General features: G+C 25.6%; 1 protein-coding gene across 3 annotated transcripts in view; it reads left to right on the top strand.

The window, feature by feature from the left end:
• Positions 1-25,022, top strand: part of LOC114123117 (lachesin-like) — a 180,714-nt gene that overhangs the window by 138,325 nt on the left and 17,367 nt on the right. For 2 of the 3 annotated variants that reach the window (XM_027985980.2, XM_050200890.1), the window contains one exon: positions 16,738-16,880. In XM_027985980.2, the coding sequence (XP_027841781.2) occupies positions 16,738-16,880 (143 nt within the window). The remainder of the gene's footprint in view (positions 1-16,737; positions 16,881-25,022) is intronic. The other variant, XM_027985981.2, reaches the window with a different exon arrangement.

Here is a 25,022-nt window from a genome sequence, read left to right on the forward strand (position 1 = left end):
ATATTTATTATCATTAAATTGATGGTACATTTAAAATGTTTAAAATATTTAAGTAAAAGTATTTTAATTTCAAACACCAAAGTTGAGAGTTTTAAACAAACTTGTAAAGTTTAGTGTAGTTGAAAAATAAATTTGAATAAAAATATACAGAAATATATAAATAAGTAAAAATTTTTGCGCAAATTGTATTATTTAAAAAATATTAAACATTTTAATAATTGTATGATTCTGCATTTTTATCTTTTTCATATTTATTTCAAATTTTATAAGACTCATAAATACAATTTATAGATAAATTTAATGGACATTTTTTTATAATATATAATCAAATTAAAATGTACAGTACCGAAATAATTTCTATTATCGTATTAACACAAATTCTACACACGTTTGGATGTGAAAAATTAACCGGTAACAACTAAAATTAAATGTTTATTAAATGATTGACTCAAAATTTAACAGAACTTTTACAATCAACTATTAACAAAATGTTCGCAAAGTTATATTTATATTCAATTATACAATAGTCGACTATACTTCTTGAATAAATTCAAAAAACCGTAATTTTTACGTGCTATACTATTGTACTATAATTTATATGGATAAAGTTCAAATGTGCTATATTGTTTGCGTAAAAGTTTTTAAAATATTCAAAAACCAAAAATAAAATCGACGTTTTGATTTAGGTTTTAGCCATTGGAAAGGGGAAGTTCCTGAGGTCAGTTATTAAGACTTACTTAGTGGGATTTACGCTACGGGAAGCCATGTTGCGACCTAGAACATATCGTAGGGTCGGGGCGGTGAGCTTACTTGAGGATTTACGCTGGATGTTCAACAGTTAATAATTTACCCACAGATGCTTCGACCGGATAAATTGGTAAATGTTGTCTCGATCGAAATACGTTTGTTCCTACCGCAGTAGAACAGATAAACAAACACGTAGAAACGCCATTTCCGTAAATAGTTTATGTTTCGAATCGAGTCACTTTAACCGTTCGCCCAAAACAGGATAGTAATTATTATAAACATAATCATATGCTTATTCGGTTTTACTTAATCTTTAAATGTGCATAGTGCAAGATTTTTTTGATAATCGTTTTAGATAACATAATATGTATATAAACTTAAATCAAAATATTTCGAAAATCAAACAGTTAGATAACAAAGTTATATTTTAGACATTATACTTGGCGATACATCATTCACAAAACATTTTCCCTCACATTTTATTCTTAAACAATATATTTCGTTAAATTCTAATTTTTGAAATTAGAACCAAATATTTTTATTGTAAATCACTAATCGGATGATTTTTATTTTTGAAGATGTTGATGTATCTAAATCGAAATTTAAACGAAAAGTTTTCAAGTTAAAATATATGTAGGTACCAAGGATAATCATTTTTATTAATAGTTCTTAATAAAACAAAAAGAAAATATATGGAATACCAACTGTCTAATACTTATTAATTATTGTACTCAAACAATTTTTAGAAATTATGAAATGTTAATATATTAATATTAACATAATATATTTTTCAAAACATTAAAATCCCCAATTTCCCAAACCTATTAACATGTAATATTATCCTTAATATACAAAATTAACCATTGTCCAATTGAGATGAATCAATATTAATTATAAAATAAATAATCTGCCTAACAATTTTCAAAACAAAAGAGCATTTCTCATTTGAATAGAATATGTATAGAATATATAATTCCACATATCATACTTTTATTTGTACGTAAACTTTTCCCGACATTGTCATCTAAATTTAATTGAATTATGATACAATATTTTTAACGTTATACAAAAATAATTACTTACAATAAGTTACAATGGCGATTGAGAAGACATAAAATATTTTGGGAGGTCAAAGATGTTGGTTGATAGATTTTATTATTTATGTAAATTTTAACTATAGAGAGTTTTCGATGAAAAGCTTCGATTCTAACACCACATGAGTGCAATTGCAATTGTTCTTAACATTTTAAATTTGGAAAATTGAATTTCTTTTATAAGTGTTTTACGCAGTTGTGCTTAATTTAAACAACATAGAGTACAAGATATTTAGATATTTTTTATAAAATAGTAGACATTTAGAACTTTGAGAGCTTAAATTTTCAATTAATTTTTCACAAAATTTCAAATTATTGATAACTTTAAATACTATAAAAAAAATTAAGTTAAAGTATTTAAAAATATGGTCTTTATGTACAATTGAAATTCAAAAATTTAAATTTAAAAAAAATAATAATAATTAAGAATAATCATTCTTAATAAATCAACCTGTTAGAACTATTGATATTCTACTGTCATAATCTGACGGATTATGCCAAAGTGAAAACTAACAAAATATTTAATTTTACATACATTTTTCTTATCTAAAATATAGATTGAAACTTACCTAAAAAATGAAAAGCAAATCTCAATAAGATAATATAAAAATAAATATCAGATTATTCATTTAAATACTCAAATTTGGTTATATTTATCGAATAAGAATTAAATTTCTTAAACCATTAATGCTTCAATTTCAAAAGTTCATTATTCTTATATGAATTACTACTTACTTTAAAATATATGGAAACATCTTAATTTTTCGATTTATATATAGATTGTAAATTCGTATGTGTTAAATAGGTACATCATTAATATTTAATAGAATTTAATTCAAACCAAAATGTTGTATTCTACTTTATATTTTAACTAACAATGAAACATTATTTTATATACTAGGTAATCGCAAATTAACGATAAGTATGCCAAATCATTGAATTTAATACATTTTTATTTTAAAATTGTATTCCATACACATATTTTAATATTATAAACAACAAATAAACGATGTGCTAACTCATTAAATTTAATAACTTTTTTTTAGTTTAATACACTATTCCATGTATAATATATATATGTGTATGCGTTATATTTAGATAATAGGTATACTATTTATACGCTATACTAACTTAAAATAATTTCAATGTTATATTCTTAGTAAATTATACATAAATGCAAGTCCATTGCTCAGTAACAATGATTCTGAAAGCATTATTATACTAACTTAGTGAACATGCACGTATAAAATCATTTTATCGACTAAGAGAATTTTTTATTTCTTATTTTCTTTTGAAAAAAAGGTCAAATAAAATAATGCTAGGAGCTCACAATTTTAAAATATCCTAAAAATAAAAAATTATACATGCGAGTTTTAAATGTTTGATTAAATATGATAAAAGTGCATACGTGGGAGAAAACATAAATAACCTAGGTAATTTTGTAAGTTAATTTTTTTACTGATTAAGTCAGTTAAATTTTAATGACCAATTATTATTATAAACTTACTATAAACTTTCAAATGTAGTTACAATATACTATTCTCTTTGAGCTACACAAAGCATTCAATTCCATTTTGTCTCATTGCATTGAATATTAATCTACTGCATATAATTCAAATAAATCACGTACACTTTGATTTGAATTACATTAAGTTATTGTAAATTGTTTAAACAGAATCTAAATTTAAATTTAATAAATAGAATACATAATTAAATAATAAACTATCAGTTTTTTAAATAAAATATTTATATTTATACTATACGAGAATTATTTATTCAAAACTAAAGTTTATATCGTAATTAATATCTTAATTTTTTTCACTTCTCTCTTAACTTGTTAATGTTTCAACTTTTATTACTAAATTAAATTAAATTAAAATGTTTACAACACAACATTTTAATTAACTTAAAAAAACTCTATAAACTAAATCAATAAACTATAAAAAAAAAAAAAAAAAACAATTAAAAAATCTGTAAAATATATATATTTTATAAGTAATTTTGGTAAAAATGTTTAATTTACAATATTTATTAGTGAGAATAATAATATATTGTTTGATTGAATATAATAATATAATATATTTAATACATTTTACATTTACGTTAAATCTCTAGGTACTCAAATAAATAATTTATGTTTTTAAGAATCAAATGTTAAAATTTTAATTATTCTAATCTATTCAATCAAGTCAATACATTATTTTATATTGTACTTAAACTATCCTTTTTAGTTTCTACATAATGCTACAGTTTTTTTTTTTTCAACATGAAAACAAATTAAATTACGTTTATTATAATCGAATGATATATTATTATATCATTATATTGTATATATTTTGCTAACTTACAGGGTCGTGTTACCGCTTAGGCTGTAAAAGCTACAGCCTAGGGCGGCAATTTTAACGGTCCAAATGAAATAGCAAATTTTACCTATGTAAATTATGTGGTAAATTTATTTTAGCCTATAGACGAAAAAAACCTTAATCCGGTCCTGCCAACTTAGGTATATAGTTTTAAATTATATAATATGTATTAAGCATAATTTATAATTACTTAAAAAAATAATTAAATTGATTTATAAAATAAGTGAATTTTACTAGAAAATAAAATCCTATCACACCCTTTTATTTTGTATACGTATATACTACATACAAACCTAGACTTATTAAATTCTTAATTTTAACCCTTAGGCTTAAATAATTAAAATATTTAAATTTCATAAAGCCAAAGTTAACTTGTATACATATACTAGTAGATATTTTACGATTTATTAACAATTAACTTGGCATTCGTTTTTTCGATGTGATGTAAATTTTTGGTTGATTGTGGCGATAAAAAACCATTTTAATGAACAAAAACCTATTCAATTAACTCGTAAAATATCGTTTGTATTTAAATGACTTGCAACTAAATATTGTTCATAAATTATTATTGATATTCAAAATGATGAAACCACTTTGCTAAATTGGACCTCTGATTTAATGAAACAACGACGAAGTAACTACCTAGGTTTAATTAACGATAAACATGACAATCGTGGCTTTGATAGAAATCGGCAAATTGTGTTCAAATACTTAGTTTCTTTAGTCTTCTTGTGACGCAATTCGAGTTAAGAATAGTTCATTACAATACATAAGTACTTATTATGAGTATTATTTTCATTATAACTTTCATCTAATAGGTACTATAATTTTTATGTTATTTGTTTATGTGTCTTATTGGATTATTTTTATCATTTGTTATTTTCAAAAATAAAAAATATAATTTAATTTTTATGCAATTTTCATCAGTAATATAAAAATTAAATATTTTACCTTACCTTAAATTACATAATATTTTTATACTTTTAAAAATTGTTTATTATTTACTATTTTTTTTTTTTTTTTTTTTTTTTTAATTTCTGAAATTATATTTTAATTTAAGTAATATAAATAATACATAACACACTTGTGATGTTTAAAAATTATTAACTTAAACAGTTGATGATATCTGATTATGTCATTATAAATACACCAATTTAATTGTAACTATATTTTTAGTATATAAAAAAAAAACTATGCATGATTGTTGTATTATATTTAAAATTGGGTTTGGTAAAATTCATGAAAATACAAAGTGGTTATGTTAGTTTTTTTCTCTGATTTACAAAAACTATATACCGAGAAAATCTAATCATTACGTTTTCCAAGTTACAACTTCACTTGCTTTTCAATCAATATTCAAGGCTAATTAAAACTTTTTGAACACTTCTTGGTCTGTCCTAAACAACTATTGCAGAAAATTAACAATGATATAAAAACCGTATACCGTAAACCAATAGGTTTATTTTTCACATTAAACAAAACATGAAAATAATTAAAATAAATAAACAAATAAGTGATTGTTTTTAATTATGTGGTACATTATAATTTTATTTTTTAACTTGAACTTAGTTGGGAATTACCAATAACATATTTATTTTAACGTGATATAGATATACAATGTTTTGCGTGTTATGGCCACTTAAAAAAAAAATATCTTACATTTATAACCAATGTATTTATTTCAATATTTTAATGGAATTGTTAAAAAAAATCAACACGAAGAGGTACACCAATACATAATATTCAATTATTATTGTTCAAATCGATAATAATTATATAGACAATATACACCGCGCATCAGTATTAGTGAGTGGTTAATAAAATTCCCATTTAATAATGATGCATCCATTAGCATAATATTAATCTTTAACAAACCTTTCAAATATATTAAAACTGCAGCATACGAACACGGTTTTATTTGCATTTTTGTTTAAAACCTTTAGACCGCATCCTTGCCAATTCTTTTGTTTAAAAGCCTAGACGCCAGTCTCATCATCCATGGTTATCTTTTTCAAGAATAAATTATTTGCTTCTATGTTGTAGTTTTTTTTACATATATAAGTATTATATTATGTATGTATATGTTTATGTGAGCACGAGTGTGCGCACGTGCATGTATGAGTAAAAATATATCAGATATACAGAAAAAAAAATATTCAAAAAGAATTGTATGGAAAGATTTTCTTATTTTTTTCCATATTTCAGACTATTTTTATCATTCCAAAATACGTTTAGTTTTTAACCCCGAAAACTCCATGACTGGATTATTGTGGTGAAAGCATATTTTTATTAATATCAGCCACAGGCAGATTTTCAAGAGCACGCCCAAATGCTTGAAGTCCAACACTCCTACGGATCCCTTATTTTAAACGTATTAAATATGATTTACGCTAACGCGGATTTTAAAATGTAGTAATTTGTCTTAAAATAACCAACCAATATAAACTCAGTTTTTTTTTTACTTATATATATATATATACACATTTTTTTACATCATAAATCTTTAAAATGAATTATTACAATACCATTATACCGTAAAAACATATAATATGGTTTGAACCAATAATGTTTACATAATATTATTATAATACACAATAATTTTTCTCAGTACATTATCGATACAATTTAATGTTAACCTAATATTTTTAATAAAATTAATCGTCACTGGTTTCCAATACCTACGCAAGCATTTATTTATGTATTTAATACAATACTCTTGTATACTCTTATATCTACATAATAATATTAGTTTACTGGTGATATTTAAATAAAATTACAAACATAACTTTCCTGTGTTAAAATGGATTCATAGTTAGGTATTTCAAAGTACATTTATAATTTAATTTCCATTTGACATTTTAAAATAAATTGAAACACTCTGAAATTAAAAAATGTAAATATAAATATAGTGCGTATGTTATTTTAACGAATAGCACATGAAAAACAGGGTCAATAGTTTACAGAATCAAAAGAATGTTGATAGGTTTTCCTTCATACTGCTATGGAAAATTACAACTAGTGAGTATGTGGATAAAGAGAACTTCTGGTACTCAGAGGGAAGGGAGAGTTAGTGCATACTGATGAAAGTTTCTTGTTTTTACTTGTTGAAGAAATCTTTTACGGAATTTGAAAACTGCTGATGAGATCAGAGAGTGGTCGTGGACATAACACATAATGATCCAAAACTAATTAAATTTCTACCTAGATACAACTCATTAACAGTGATGCTCTCTGAATGTACAATCTCAGAGTGTCTCGAAAATAGAACACACTACACGCTATATTCAATAATATCATTCCATTAAACCACATTGTGTAACTTTGTTATTGATAACATTATACTTCATGCGCTTATGCCACTCTGTTAAGTATACTAATCTAACCAACTAAATGCACGTGGTACATGATGTTTATTCTATGATTAAAATTAAATTAAATTCTATAGTTCAGAATAATATAATTTGGGATAAAAAAACACGTACATAATATACTTATAAATATTCAACGACAAACATTTTTCCATTAAATTAATCTCTAACGTAAAGGTATAATAGACTTATTCTAATGATCATATTTATAATATAACTTAAGTTTAGGTAACACAAATTTCTCATATTTCCCTGGTTTTATACCTAAATATCAATAAAACTGAATAATATTCAAAATGTTTTACAGTTTAATAATTTATTAATATTAACTTATCCGTAAAAAATGTGGTTGAAGAGTTGTAATTTATAACGATTTAAAATATTTATTCACATCCAGAATATTTCAAATAGCATTTCATAATGATATGTGCGTAATGTAGAATTGTATATGAATTATAATAATATCTATCGGAACGATAAAAGATCATAAGGAACACTTAGTTATTTATTGTCAATCATTATTATAGAAATAAATTATCAGTAAAAGCTTTAAACTCTATAGCTATTAAAATGTTAAAATAATGTTTAATTGCTTAACATTTCCGGCTAGCAAAAATCACTTTGCTTTTCAAATAATTTGAAATAAATATTAAGTATGTAAAATATCATATTTAATTTCTATGTGTTTTGTACAATTAATGTTTCGAAATTATTTTAATTCATATCCACAAAAATCGATGAAAAACAAATACATTCATCAGTTTACATTAAATCTAAAACTATAAATGTCTATAAAACTCGGCTATAATGGTTAAAAATAGTTTGTGTGCGTATAGAATCATTATAGAATTTCATAAGCGTGGAACCTTACAAAAATATAAACCATATAATTTACAGCTATAAGTATTCAACACTTTTAGCCAGTTGTAAATGATAATACGTTATGTAACGACTTCAGACCGGCTTATAAAACTCAACGACAACAGCAATCATATCGTAACAAGATTAATTTTTGTGTTCTCAGTATAAGGCACGAGCAATCAACATGAAGACACATATAAAAAAAAATAGTCCCCGGAGACCGTCGCATTGAGCCGCCCAAATGCAGCGGCCGGGGGGTGTTTTGTTGTTGGGAATAATTCTCCTCTCGCCCTTCGAAACGTACAACTTTTCCCGATCGTCGTCTGGATAGCCTCCGATCCCGTCAAAATGTCCCCCGAGCATTTTTTCCATCTCGTTTTCAGAAATCATTTCTCAAAAAAAAAAAGAGTTCACCACCCCCCACTATCTACCGCCATCAACACAACCGCGGGGGAAACACATGCTTTTGTTTTATGAGTAAACATTTGCCGAACTCATCCACAGACACACTTTACTACCGCCTGCACCGCAGAGATGGTGGTGATGAGAGGCGAAAAGAATCATGTATTGAAAAGTAAAAGTCAACCAATGTCTATCAACTTTGTATCCTATTTTTTTTTTTTATTTTTTTTTATCTTGTTCTTTTCCTCCCTTTTTTATTTTTATATATATAAGAAAACCGCTCAAGATCGAGGTTCTATACAACTCCCTTGGGAATATAACGAGCACTTACATGGTCCCATCCCCCCACCCCTACTAACCATTCAGCCGAACTGTAGTTGCCGTCCGATTTCCCGTATCCGGCTTTACCATTTTCCTTTGCGGTTCGTTGGAAACCGTGCACACCATTCATAAACGTCTCTACCGCTTATTACATAGATCCAAAGAGAACGTGAGTCTGCTCATTGAACCACCGCCCACACCCTCGATCTCGTCTATTCTTCAAGCACTTTGCTAATTATGCACAACTCATTTCATCTTAATTTCCTGTGTACACACGAGCATTCATCAAAACTCTCGCTCGTAAAACAGAACTGCACTCGTAGGTTGAGTGGCGGAGACGGCAAAACTCATCACGTATAATATATATATATATATAAATAATTTTAACTCGAAAATATCTTCACATGGCATTTTGCTTTCCGTTATAATTACTAATTGGTTAACTCTAAAATAATGTATAAATAACTACTCGAAATGTAACTAAAAACTATGATGAGATATATTTTGGTTTGGAAAAATAGAAATGTTATTATTATTATAACCATCGTATTGTCTTTATGATTTTACAAACGGTGCGTATAATATTATACTTACTATTTATAACAATGTTGCTATAACTTATTTATTATATTTACTTACTTTACACAAATCACAGTTATTACAATATTAAAATATAACTATGATAAACCTAACCTACGGAAAAATAAAACAATTATCGACGATTTAAAATATCAATATTTTATACATAAAATGTATTATACCCATTTATAAAACGTAAATAATTCATAGAAATAATTTTTAAAGAATTCCAGTTCTTAAAAAACAAAATAATAAAAACACTTCAACTAATAACTACTAAACCATTAAGTTATAATTTTAATTTATATAATAGCTGAATTATTCTTTAAAAGTAGTTAGTGTTTTTAAATTATTAAATTAAATTAATTGTAAAGTCTTAACTGTCATATTTATATTATTTTACATAAAAAACCCAATCAACTAATAAAAAAAAAATATTTAATAATTGTTGTTTTATGCTCCAATAAATAACTACCTTATTTTAATATATAATTAAATAATATATTTATATATAACTTTAAATAAATTGAATTAAAAATTGTATTTTATATATTTATTATCAAGACTACGTTTTATTGTATTACAACAGTTAATTATTATGTATATTATAGTATTATACAGTTTAAATAATATGAATTGGACATTTAATTACAAAATAATGAATAAAATATATATTCTATTAGCTAAGGATTGTATTTACTTACAAAAATAAGTTATTTATTTTATGATGATGATCAAATTATATTTCAAGTGTTGTATTCATAGGAATACTCAGAAATGTATTCACGTAGGTATTATAATTATAACTTCAAATTTACTTAATTAAATTATTTATAAAGAAAAAAATCAATATTTTTAAATTATATTTAGTAAAAGACTATAATATTATAGTATGTCAGTCAATAAAAATTTTTTGATTAGATAGTGTAAACCTAAAATAGACGAGTTTGAGTATTATTAATAAATTATATTATCATTAATATTATAACTATATAAAATGATTATACCTATGTTATTTTTAAAAATATTTAATTTAAATGTTACGATAAATAATAAATATCACTAATATCAGATCTATTTGAGACCATTATTATTAAACGCCTAAAATTGTATTCCTACCTACTCCGTGACATGGCATGAAAGACACTGCTTGTATAATACATGTCCGACATTTTCACTTTTAATACTATCCACTTTCTTGCTCCCCGTATTAAAGGGTGTCTGTGAAATTTCGTTTCCCCCGTCCATCACTCGCTGTCGACCATTTCATCGGTTTCTCCGTCCCGTCTCGGACAAAATTATTATTCAACCCGTAAGGAACGCGACGCCGCATCATCGTCTACGAAAACTGTTTTTTTTTCATCTATGTACGCGTTTCTACATTTAAAAATGTTCTTGTGTTTATTGAAATCCAGCGGTGTGTGGTGTTAAGGAGAAATACACTACGAGGACGTGGTTGTTGTCACAGTTTCCGCTCCTATACCGGCACTCCCGCGTCGTCGTCGAGGAAGCGGCGGCGACGTCGATCGTACTTGGAATGTGCGCGTGTATACCCCGTCGAAAGAAATAATGGAAAAAAAACAAACGCAAAGAGTAATCGACGGAATCGAATTTAAATACAAAACGTGTAACGGCCCATTATTTCGGTAATCGTTTATTTATACGCGACAACGTCTGATGGTGCAGGGCATAGGCTGACGACGACAACGACGACGACGACTTGTCTTTGCCACTGTTGCAGCGATTGGAATTCGTAAAACGATAAAAATAACGCTTTCCGGAAAGCTCTTACACACACACACACAAATAATATATACACAGTACATACTATATAATATGTAGATATTATATATATATTTGTATTTATATACTTATAATAGTATATACTATGCAGTATGTATTATATTGTACAATATATATACAGTGTGCGCTGTTTACATTTTAGTGTCCGAGTAATAATAATAATAAAAAATTACACCATTTTTTTGCACCATATACTTTGTAAGAACGATTTACTATTATTACAATATATTTTATACATTTTAAAGTCAACAGGATTAAACATTAACTTAAATATCCTATTTACCCTACTTATCGTTAGGTGCACTATATTGTGAAAAATCATCTAAAATAAATAATAATAGACTCCTAATTTTTAATATTTTTACTAAATATTTTATTTGTATTCAATTATAGTTATTTTTTTTTTGACGTATTTCTTGCAATATTGTCTCAAACGATAAATATTGATTTATTATAAAATGTCTATTAACCTAATAACCTGCTGATATCGTTTTGGAAATATGATAATTGTTAAACTCAAACATAATTGATTATTTTACTTATACAACAATTTTTTTATTATATTTTTTAATATTTTGCTTGTTATTCGAAATTGCAATTTATTGTGTTTGTCACTCTGTGACACAATATTATACTGTCAATAAAATATTCACTATACCTTCGCTTACATTTTCCATCCACCACGTGCGCTTAGAGTTAAAGGTTTCATGTATATTATATGTTGCGAGGATTTGCACTCGAGGAATTAGACCTTACTGAGCAGATAAAACCTATAGGAGACAATACGAAAGTTGTTCAAATTTAATCGGCACTGGTAAAATAATATTATACTAACTTGTCCGACCTCACTAGCACAGTTGAAAACCGTTTAACTATGAAATTGGATTTTTTTTTTCAATTCTTGAATAACGGATAACAACAACTTTAATATCGATTTACAGAATTATTATTTTTTGTGTTAGTATAATATAATGGCATAATACCCATATAATAGAGTATAGCGTCATCATCATCATTATACGTAAATACGTTATAGATCATTATTATTTCTGTAGTACCAATAATACATTGTTTTACATTTTTTTACTTTTTTTTGGAATGGTTTTATTTTATACTAAATTATTTATATTTTATATCTCTTGATATCTAATTTATTTATTTAAATTAGCAACGCAACACTAACAGTATAATTATTTATATTAATAATGAATTATTCTAGTAAACCTACAATTATTATAAAATTACACGACTTTTGACAAAACAAAAATATACTTTTCAATCAAACCATATTGTATTTTGAAATGTATATAAGTCTGATTTATGAACATTTCCCCGAAAGTGTTGCCCCCAGATACTTTTCCATCCATTACTGTAAGAATTTTCTCGTTTAAGATACTTTATAATCTTTATTAGATCCATTTAGTATGATGTTCTCCGCCGTATGTCGTTTTCACCGAATATCGTGGAGAGGTATGCTTATGCATACATAAATCAGAGATTTGTATTGCACTTAGGACAACTCGACATGGACATAAGAAATATGACTTGGCAGTTGGCGTCGTAAATATAATAATAGATACCATACAAATATAGATTACTTTGAAAATGATGTTCTCGAACAAATATAAGATCATATTATTAATTACCAAACTTGAAACTACATTACCTCAAAGATTTGACTAAATGAAATCATTATGCTTTAAATACAATTCGTAATATTCATATTTGTAGACTGTGTTTTATCTTAGACTAAACGGGCTTTAATAAAATAATTAGGAATTAATCACAGGATACCCATAACTTTAAAATATGAATTCAATTAATAGAATTCAAAGTTTTTTAATAATATTTATCGATAAAAGTGAGTAACATAGTATTTAAGACATAATAATATAATTTATTAAAACGTAAATCAGCTATTGAATTTTTAAAAATATAAAACTATAATTAAGAAATAAATTTATTACGTTTTTATTATGAATATTATATAATTTAATTATTTTTAATGTGACATGTATATTATTAATATTTAAGTTATAATACCAATTTATTTGTAAATTAATATTTTATAGTTTATAACTTCTAAGTAAAATAAACAATTTTAAATAATATATTGAAATTTCAAAAATATTAACCACAGGGGTACTATTTTGTTGTACAATAGGTGTGGAGTGATTTACTATAATAGATGCGTTAAATTTGAATTCAGTGATAAATTATTGTATACAAAAACCTATTCTGTACGAAAACGGTTGGTTTATATCACTAAGAATATTTGAAAATATGTTTATTGCTATTGCTATTAGAGTAATTTTTTATTTTACTATTATTACTATTGTAGATTGATAAAAAATTTCCGAAAACATTGCATTTATTATATTAACATAATAATATATGTATTATTTTATTATTTTTATTAACTTTTGAATCAATACCACCTTATCAAAAAACTGTGTGAATATGTTCATACTATTCATAACATTAAAGTATAATTTTAAAATTATTCTACGTATTTTAAAAATTTAATTTCTTATGGTAAAATCAATAATACACATAGAAGTTTTAAGTACTCAAGAATAAAGTTATAATATAATAATTAACATCGTTTTTTGTCATTAAAATATAAAATGTTTTACTAATTTAAACTTAAAATGTCTATAAATATTTTTTTGTTTTATTTTCTTGGTTCCAGGATGAACTACTTATAAGATACATCATACTACATTTTTAAACCTTCGATATAAAAGTTGAAGATTTCTACGAATTTCTTATTAACAAATGCTTTTAAGTTATTAGTTGTAATTTTTACAAACTTATGAAAATAAATCGAAAACTTCTCATTCCTATAAAAAGTTCAAGAAGTGTAGAAAAATAATTTTTAGAAAATTATACTATATAATGAAAATTCTAAGTATTTATATTTATTTGTTTTTGAGTAAAAATAAAATTTATTGAAAATTCAAATACTGGCTTTGCGTTATGGTTCTCCTTTTTCCTGATTATTTTGAAAATCACTGAGAATTTTTTACTTTTTATCAGCTAAAGTGCTACCTAAATTCAAATATGAACCAGAAACCACCCCTAACGTTGATAATCAAAGTATTTATATTAATCCAAAAGGTGATGACAGACAAAAAAACACACATTTCATTGTAAAATAATACATGCATCACCCCATTCAAATCTAAAATTGATTATTTTAATTATTTTTCCATTGACATTCAAAAGATTAAAATTGGTAGTTAGTAATAGCCAGTAATGAGAGCATGCTTTATATCACCTTATAAAATATTAAAAACAATTTTGAAATTGTAAAAATAAATTGAAGTCCAATAAGCAAGTTGAACAAAAATTAATTACATGGTGTAATGACAAATAGTGTTTTTTTTTGTTCTTTTTTTTTTGGCGCGCGAGACAAGTAAAAATTAGCGCGTAGGGCTCGCTTATAAATTAAATCAGACGTTTTCAATTAAATTCACGAAAGTTTGTTTTCGAAACATGTGTTTTTATGTGCAAAGGCCCAGTGGACATTGGTTTTCGAAAAGGGATCGCTCCGCTACAACGGTCGGTGAAAAGAGGAGGATGAGGACGAGGAGACGTAGAGACCGCAGGACCATCGGTCGACGGCAGTGGGGGTGGCACGGCTTCCCATAAATCAGAATACTCGTTTTCCTACCCTTTAATTTGCCCAATGTGTATATGTATACCCTATCGCAATTAATTAATGTGGTTATCGGTGGCTGAGTGCGAGCGTACGGTGGCCGAACAGCGCCGCAGTTTCTCGCGGAATACGTCTCCTCGTGAGGGATTTGTTGTTTCAAACATTTTTATTATTATTATTTTTTCTACTCGTCCATCCGTTCGAGAAACAAACCTTGCAAATCGTTTCACATACACGAATTTCGATCAAAGCTAAATACTAAAGGCTCACTTGTTATATATATTCCAGCACGATAACCTTTATATTATGCACGTATCAAGCGTGTATATATAGCTGGTTACCTATATATATAATATATATTAACGAAATAATTTCTACACAGTAAACCACATGCATTCCTTCCATCTCCTTTATTGTTCAATTTGATCAGATGTGGTCGTTTCTACGCCACGTGTGTTCGAGAGCTATGTGCTTGTGTTCTCGAGAAAAAAAGTATTCCTGTCGTGTTCGCGTATTAAATTGAAACTAACTGTTTAGGCACTCCTTTCGCTTATATAGGTAGGTACCTATACATAATTTTATCGTTTCACATGTTTTCTCGTGTAACCGTATGTGTTCGTCGCCGACGCGACGTGTAAATATTGTCCGGGCGCAATTAAAACCTGGCGGGCTAATTAATCACATATTGTTTACCTTAAAACCTGTTAATGAACCAAAATCAACCTCTAAAAATTCAAAAAATAACGTTGAATGCGTCAATTATAATAATTTATTTACGAAATTCATACATAACCTACAATTATTATTATATGAATAGGACGTAACGATAATTAATGGTGAAAGCACGTACTTGCGTTGTTTTGTTTATTTACCTATCACAAATGTGATATAATTGTTATTTTATTGTTTTCTAGTACAACGATAATAATTAATGTATCAACGGAATTACTATACGCTGACAATTTCGTCGATTGTGTTTTCAAATATATTTTCAAAACTATTATTTTAATAAATTGTAAACGAATTTATATAAACTACATCCCAAGTTCAGTATAATAAAAAATACAATAAATACCAAATTATTGTAGTACCTACCCACTTACGATGTATATATGAAAACAAAATTTAATTTCCTAAAATGCGTAAATGTGATTATTATTTTAACTGCTTTTAGGATCATATATATATATATGTATTTTTTTATCAGCAACCACGTTAAAATTAATAACGAAACATCGTATACTCGTGTTATAATACAACTTTAGAATGGTCCAACAGTATCACGTACTGTTAGTACCAAACCAAAACGAACTTATTTACTGACCTATGTCGAATACCGCAAACAATAAGAAAATAAGAGAAAAATAATTTAATATCTCGTGACTTTTGAGGGGAAACGAGGTTGTAAAAACACTTAGGGACAATAATCCCAGCAATTTTTTTTTTCAATTTGCTGTGGAGACACTTTACGTGATTTAATAATATACCACGAGATGCCTGTATTGTCGATAATAATCGTATATTGTTGTATGTTTCAGTGAACGGTTACGAGCCAGATTTTTTGTTCCCGCTGGATAACGTGACTATTGCCCAGGGCCGGGACGCGATATTCACGTGTGTGGTCAACAATATCGGTGGTAACAGGGTGAGTGCTCCCGAAGGCGGCTTCACTTCAGCCAGGGTCGGTATCAGTAACTATTCATCATAAAAAAAAATGAAATTATTCTTCGCACCACGGCTTCGTCTATCACCAGCGCTGCACAATTTCTCACCTTTTACACTAAATCTACACTACTCTACATAGACTTGCACCACGTTAGCTCTATGCACGCAGAGCACTGAAAAGCGATAATAATTCTTCTCGTAAAAAAAGAAATTATTTTTTATCGGCAACTTGCGTTTATTTTGAACGATTGTATATTCAATAATAATACGTAGTAAGGTCGTTTGAAAATAACTCAAATGTATAAAAACGCTTAGAACGTATTTTCTTGAAATTATATAGTTTTTGTTAGGTAACGAGATCTTTAATTCCTGTCGAATGCCCGTTACATCATTAGTTTTTTTATTATTATTATTATTATTATTATTATCGTAATGTCAGGATTCATAAACAATCACTAAATATTTAATGAACAAATAGTAAGCTAATAATGGTCCTTTTAATAATATGATTTAGTGAACCATAATCGGTACATTAAATTTTAGCGAACCATTACATTAATTATTTTTTATGCAACTTAGCATGTCTTCCTGATACTGAAAGATACAATCTAAGATCTTATATTATATTATCTTAAAATAATATTATTTATTTATTTTATTTTATTTTTTTGAACTCTAAATATTCTGACTATTTTGAAATCGTTTATCTTATTATTTCTTTATATTATTCGTGTTCACGATTTCACATATACATTTACTACCTTTTACTGATAAATTCTTATTCGAAAAGTTTTACAAAGTAATATTAAAAACTTTTTTATAATAGGTATGTATGTTTTAATACTTTGATATACCAAAACAATTGAATCTCAATAAGTGGTAACTGAATTTTCATAACTTGAATTTCTAGACAGTTAAAATTATTTGTATTCCCCGCCAACTTTCAAATATAATTAAACATTTGACTCAGCTATCTCGATAAAATAGTAATATATAATATTAGTTAATAACTTGAGTCTATAATATTATATTCATTAAAGTATTTTCCAATTATCTACAGTTAGTTGATATATAATGCAACACATTAATAAAGAAAACATTTCTTAACGCCCTATAATAGATGTGTCTAAGTACAAAATAAGAGCTCAGCAATAATTTAAAACAGCAATCAGTTTAATAATGTTAAGTTTTTTACGAACATATTTAATATATTATATATAAATTATTTATTTTATTTTTTTTTATTATTAAATTATGTCGAGAAATGCTAAGTAGTTGTAATCTATCTCACAACACCCGTGAATCTAAAAAGATAGTTTAATAGCTAATTAAGTGTATTCATGTATAAAAGAGGGGCGGAGAATCAATATTAATTAATTTGAGTAGTGAATAAAACAAATAATAAAAAAATTAACGGAGAAAAACTCGACATAGACACCCGACGGAAAAAAGCAAGAATAATATTGTACAAATCCCGTCATAGTGATATACGTTTATTATGGAGGCCTTACAAGAAACTATAAGTTATTATTTAATATAACTCACAGAAGTATTGCTTATCATTAGTATTTATTGTCCTTTGCCATTGATTAACTGTAAGGACTTAAATAATTAAAAAATAAAAACCGTAATGAAATCATATCGAATATCGATGTACTTTTTATAAATTAGTTACATCGATATCGTTAAAATTGGTTCGACATCGATATCGAAATACGATATCGTTGTGCTTCACCAGACTAATTATTATTAGCCAAATAATTTTGAATTTCACAGACTATATTATTATACTAATCTTGTTTATTAATATTATCACAAAATTAACACATGATTACAATATTATTACATTTATATACATATAAAAAATATTTATAATTATAGTTCTAGTCGATGTAATTTACATAATAAAAATATTGCGTTTATTTTCATTATATAAATTCTACAAACGTCGCAGGTTATCTCGTCGCGCAACCCATTATAACTGTAAGTATAGGTACTTCTGTTAATTTTTAACAGTCTATCGAAATTAAACGACGACTTCAACAATAACCCATAACGCCCACAACAGTGCCATGTATGTTAATCCAACTTGGAACTTGACATCGCCAATGTCTACTATAGATTTTTACATTATAAAGTTACACACTATATTAATATTATACACGCATAACTGACTGATTTAAAAGATTGTTTTTGAATTAAAGATTGTCCAATGTAAGTCAAATTGTACAACTCCTGAATTCATTATATCTCCTGCGGTAAATTTAGTTGGTTTTTTCTTTTTTTTTTTGCAAAACATACACAAATCCAATCTATTGATCACCGTGAATACCCTCGAACATTTTGTACACGTGTACAAAAAAATTTTTAAATAATTTCACCAGATTATCGTTATCAGTTATAATATTATTATGTTGGTCATTTTATTGTAAATTATGATTATTTTTCATCTGATCGGTCTGGACTGTCTGATGAATTTACTATTCATGTTAAATGGCGATTATATTTTTGATTATATGTTTAACAGTCTATTTTACCGTCTCCTTGTTTTCTTTCAAACATAATACATTATTCAAAATAAAATTATTATACACGAATTCTAATTGGATATCATACTCATAATACAATTTACCCAAATATTATAAAATAAAAATAATAACTTATTTGGTTTTTAATCTAGCAACTTAAGATTTTTTCTATATAAATTGTCAAACTATAACAGTGAACATACAAATAACCTGTCTAAAAAAAAAGCAATAATAATTATTATAATCTATGCATTTTTCAAATCATCATAATTATATTTTTTAAGTTTCATTGAATCGGTTTATTTTAAAGGAAAGATGTCTTTGATAAATTTACGTTTCAGGGGGGGGGGACGAAGTGCTTCATACCAATACAAATGTGCTCGTCAGATTTCAATAATTCATTATGTTTCAGAATTTAGGTGGTTGTTTGAATATACTTTTTTTCTATTATGTACATAATATTACAATATAAACATGTTACGCTTAGAAATTGTTCTTAACACTTAAAATAAAAACATTTAAGCAAGCGCAATTGTTTAAAAAAAAATCAAATATTTGTATTGATATTTATTAAATATCATATAAATATAATACTCATTATAGTAATTAGTTGTTACATTCATAAAATTGAACCACAGAAATCAAAATGTTATCTGTAACATTAATATAATTCATTCTGGGGTTTTATTATATTTTTTTTCTACATTCAAATTATAAAACAAAGCTCAGTAAATAAAATTCGTGTTACATAATATAATACTTTTTATTTTAACCTAAGCAATACAAATATTACAATGAAAAAGTATTACCTATTGCTAATAAAATGTGTATTGTAAGTACTATAATACCGAATTTATACTGAAATTGTTAGTACTGTATTTGTCCAATGATATGAAAACTTAATTCAATTTTAATGCTAGTACAACCTTTTTTCTGGTCTGTTTATTTACTTTTTATTATTTTTAAGTCGATCGGATTATTTTTTTTATCAATTTAAGTAGTAAATAATATAATAGAAATAAAACAGTATAAAAAAAAATAATATCATCACATACACACTTTTGAAAGCCTCTTAACGAAACATGATACATCAATAACTTTTTTAGAAGCTATTTACAATAAATAACATTTTTTATAATTCTAATTTATTTTCAAATTCAAACTAAATAAAATTTTTACAATACATTCTTTTTTTTTTTTTTTTTGAGCAATATTATAATTGGATTCAATAAAGTGGATATAGTTAAAACAATAGTTAAACTTAGGATTTACAGAACAAAAGTAGTAAAATAATATTTAATTTCTTATCAAATATTAATGTAATTATTATAACATCTGTTAAAGAAATCTATCATAATGTGACATAATTGTCAAGTAACAAAATATAATGTTAATAATATTAGCAATAATGTGTTAATTTTGTATGAAGAATGTAAAAGTCGTCATTTACAAGGGTATACATGTGGTCGGAGCATTGGTTTTAGTAATCTTCCTCCCCGTGGAATGTACTCAGAGTTTCGTAATTATTTTACGCCTTGAGACGCAATGACAGTAGCCAAAAAACCTCTTTCGCAGAGTATTAACCATCTTTCATTATAAACTTCCCGAACACACTGATCCGCTTATCGACCCATGCATCACCGGTTACCAACGATCGCCATGATCGGATTTGAAACGAAAACTTCCCAACTCTGAAATTGGAACAACTCATGGACGAATAACTGCAGAGGACGTATTTCTACACTTCTTCTCTACCTCATATTCCTTCACCTTATAGTTCCCTTTTAATAAACTGAATTCCACTACCTCTGTTAACTTGGCCTGTGCCCTAGTGAAAATAATCTCTTCAGCGCACAAATAAACCGCTTTGTAGTCGATTGTGTTACTACCATCGATGATATATTATTATCTAATATAAATCAGTCTTTTGTAATTAAGTTTATCACAGATCTAACACATAACACGTGTAAAACTGTCCAACTAATAATCTATAAAATTTTAACGTATAATAATGTGGTTTAACTAAATATAGCTATCAGCTTACAGATTTCATAATAATATTTATTGTTTTTATCGATTAAGTATACTAAAATAATACTTCATAAACCCATAGGTATAACTTTAAAGGTTACCTATATAAGTAATAAATTTAATTTTAAAATGCTTATTTGCAAAAAATAAATATTATAAATGCAATCTTAGTAGAATGCACTCCTATCCTATTATTGAAGAAACTTAATATAAAACATGAATTAACATAATAAATTAACTAACATTAAATATTTATTTACATGTTAGTAATACTATTGATAACCACTGAATAGATTTTGATTCGTTTTTGCCTATATATATTTAAATCTTAAAAAAATATTATATCAGGCTTATTTTTATTATAGTAATCGATTCATAATTCACATAAGATAAATTTTCTTTTTAAAATACAAAAATTGAATTTTTTTTTTACTATTTATATTTTTTTCTAGTTATGTGAATAAAATTTCGTTGTACTTAATTGTTAGTATTATACTAGCTTTATTATCTAATTCAAAAAGATTAATAAATATGTATAAAATACATCGTTTCCCTTACTTCTACTTGATTATACCTCAATTCACGATCAATTTGGTTTCGAAATACTTATTCGCTTTGTAGACAAACCCAAACGAGATAAACTATTTACTTGTTGCAGAACATATACATACAGTAGCAGCGCTTAGTGTAGGTATATCGGTTTAAGTGTAATAACTTCATGGAAAATCGGTTTACTTGTATAGTATCTTCGCTCGTTAAAAAAACTAACAACAATTATAAAAAATAAAAATAAATATTTTTAAAGTACGACATGCTAGTACGTTGCGTAAAAAATAATAAGCTAGTGGGTATATGCTCTGCTATGCATTATGTGTCGAGTGAGCTACTACTACGAATTTATTAAACTTGAATTCAATGATATATTATTTTATACGAAAAATGGTTCTGAGCGGATGCAGTCTGTCAGCCTATATCCCGAACTAAATTTCATGGTATGGGTTTTTGATATGTATAACTATTAAAGTCATCATTTTTTTTATTTTTTTTTTTTTTTTTAATATTACGGTAGATTGATACAGTGTTTCCAATTATCACATTATTAATAACCATTATAATAATATTTATATATTGTTCATATTACAACAATTAATATAACCCAAAATTTAATAAAATCTCTATATAAATACCATAAAACAAAACAAACTAAATTAAATTTGCTATTCAAAACCCCCCGCAATGTTGAAAATCGAAATATTTTATTATCAATAGCTATAGTTAGATGAGTTACTTATATTTTAGTCATATAAAAAAAAAAAAAAATAGAAAATTAATATCTTCATCGCTTCGCTCAGAATCTAAAATGGATTGATATATTAATGTATTAATGTAAGAAATGCAAAAAAAATATATTTTGTGTTTGAAATTAGAACGAAAATAGATATTTTAATGCGTTAAATATACAAAAGATACAGCAGTAAACAACTTAATTTAATTGCAAACTAGTAAACATAATAACATAAATATTTAAGAGGTCACTACACAGTCAATTTCTTTATCAAATTAAACTTTAACAAACAAAATATATTTATTTATAAAAATAACTTATTTTTGGTTCCCGATTTCTGTGTTATAATATATCCTGTCAACTAAGTGAACGTACGCTCATATGGTTATTACTGTTATTAGTGACTATAGAACAGTTGTTATTATTGTACAATCGTATTATACTGTAAGTCTATAACATAACAATTAATATCAAAATAATAAGGATACGACGATTGTATATGTCACTATGGTTTTTTTTTCATTCATGGTGAAAATTGTTTTATTTATTAAGATTTTCTATTATTTATAATATTTAAATTATATAAAAACTATTGGTTTTTGAAAGTTTATTCAGTGTTTGTTGACTTTTCAATGAATTGAGTAGTTTATTTTGTTTTAAGTTGATAAAAAAATAAACAAAAAGCTGTTTACATGTATATAAACAGCTGAATTGTATACTACACAATAGAATGGTAGTCTGGGAAAAAACAATATCATTTTCAAAGGTAGCCAAATGGAGATACACAAAAACATTTTAACCGTAAATATTTGTCGACAAGTAAAGAATTTTCAATTGCTCTGAATTCTTGACATTTTCAATGTTTTTGCAAGATTGTTTTTAACACGAGTCAGTAGTTGGAGTTTAGTGCACAAAACTTTGAACTAAAACACAGCTTATAAAAAAAATTTCTAATTAAATATCACAAAATTATCAACGTAAAAAAAAATAATTTTATTGAATAGTATTCTAAATACTGTGTATTGTCATCACATTAATTTGCTCTTTATACTTTTATGAGGCAATAAAATAATAGTTTTCATATTTTTAACAACTTAACTTTGTTAAAAATTTGTTTTTTCTCGATATCTAACATTTATAAATTCCTAACTAGTATAAAAAAATGTATAGTTTATTCATTAGTTGTAAATATATTAAAAATAAAAAGAATAGTAAAACTTACTAGAATACCTACTAACTGTGATTTGAACTTTTTGAAAATGAACAATAAAAAATATAATAATAGATATTTTATAGATACTTAATAATTACATTAAAAATTATATTAATTGGAGATTGAAATATTGATTTTAAATAAAAATTTCAAAAACATCTTTGCTTTTGTTTATTTATACAATAATTTTGTCAATTGAACAATAAATACACACAAAAACAATAATAGGTACAATATAAAATCATTAATATAATATAGGTAGTCTAAAGTATTTCACATAATTTATCATTAGATTAATATACAAAATAATTTGATAATTATGTGTAATTACTTAAATGTTACTTAAGTTGCATAATAAAAAAGTTTCGATCAAAAAAAATTCTGAAATTCTAAATGTTTCATAAAATAGTAGAACAAGTATAACTAAAAATTAAACTTTAGTACTTCAACAATTGGCTATTGGTATAAATGTAATATTTTTTTTAGTCAAATGTAAATCTAATCATAAGAAAATAAATAGTATCGTTTTTAGGAAATTATTTCATATTCATAAATTTACTCTTAAGCTAAATACAACTGCTAATATCAAGAATCAGTTAAATTATCTTTTAGGGATCTAAAGAAGGTTTATTATCTGTCAACTTTAGCTAGAAGCAACAACTCAATTATGTTATAATAGCCCATAAATTAAACTGTGATAATATCATTGTTTGACCTTTCACTCTTTGACTTTTTATTATTAGTTTAATGAATGAAGTTAAGTATGCCCCAGACCCTTTATATTAAACTATATAGTTCATAACTCCCAAATTACTTGTTATAGCAACAAACAAGCTAAGATATTTTGATAAATAATATTCAAATAATCGTATAAAATATATTTTAATGGTTTTAATGAACTACGTATATATTTCTTTTCGTATCAAATGGGAATGGCATATTATTTCATTATATCTTGATACTAAATATTAATGATAAATTTAGATATTTGTTTCATTTACTAGATACTTAAATTGTTAAAGATTAATTAATTTAATGAATTTCAAAGCATTTATGTGCATCTAAATTAATTATATTTATTATAAAAACTGAAGCTAAGCG

This window comes from Aphis gossypii, chromosome 2 (assembly GCF_020184175.1).
Source record: "Aphis gossypii isolate Hap1 chromosome 2, ASM2018417v2, whole genome shotgun sequence".
In the NCBI taxonomy this organism is placed as follows: domain Eukaryota; kingdom Metazoa; phylum Arthropoda; class Insecta; order Hemiptera; family Aphididae; genus Aphis; species Aphis gossypii.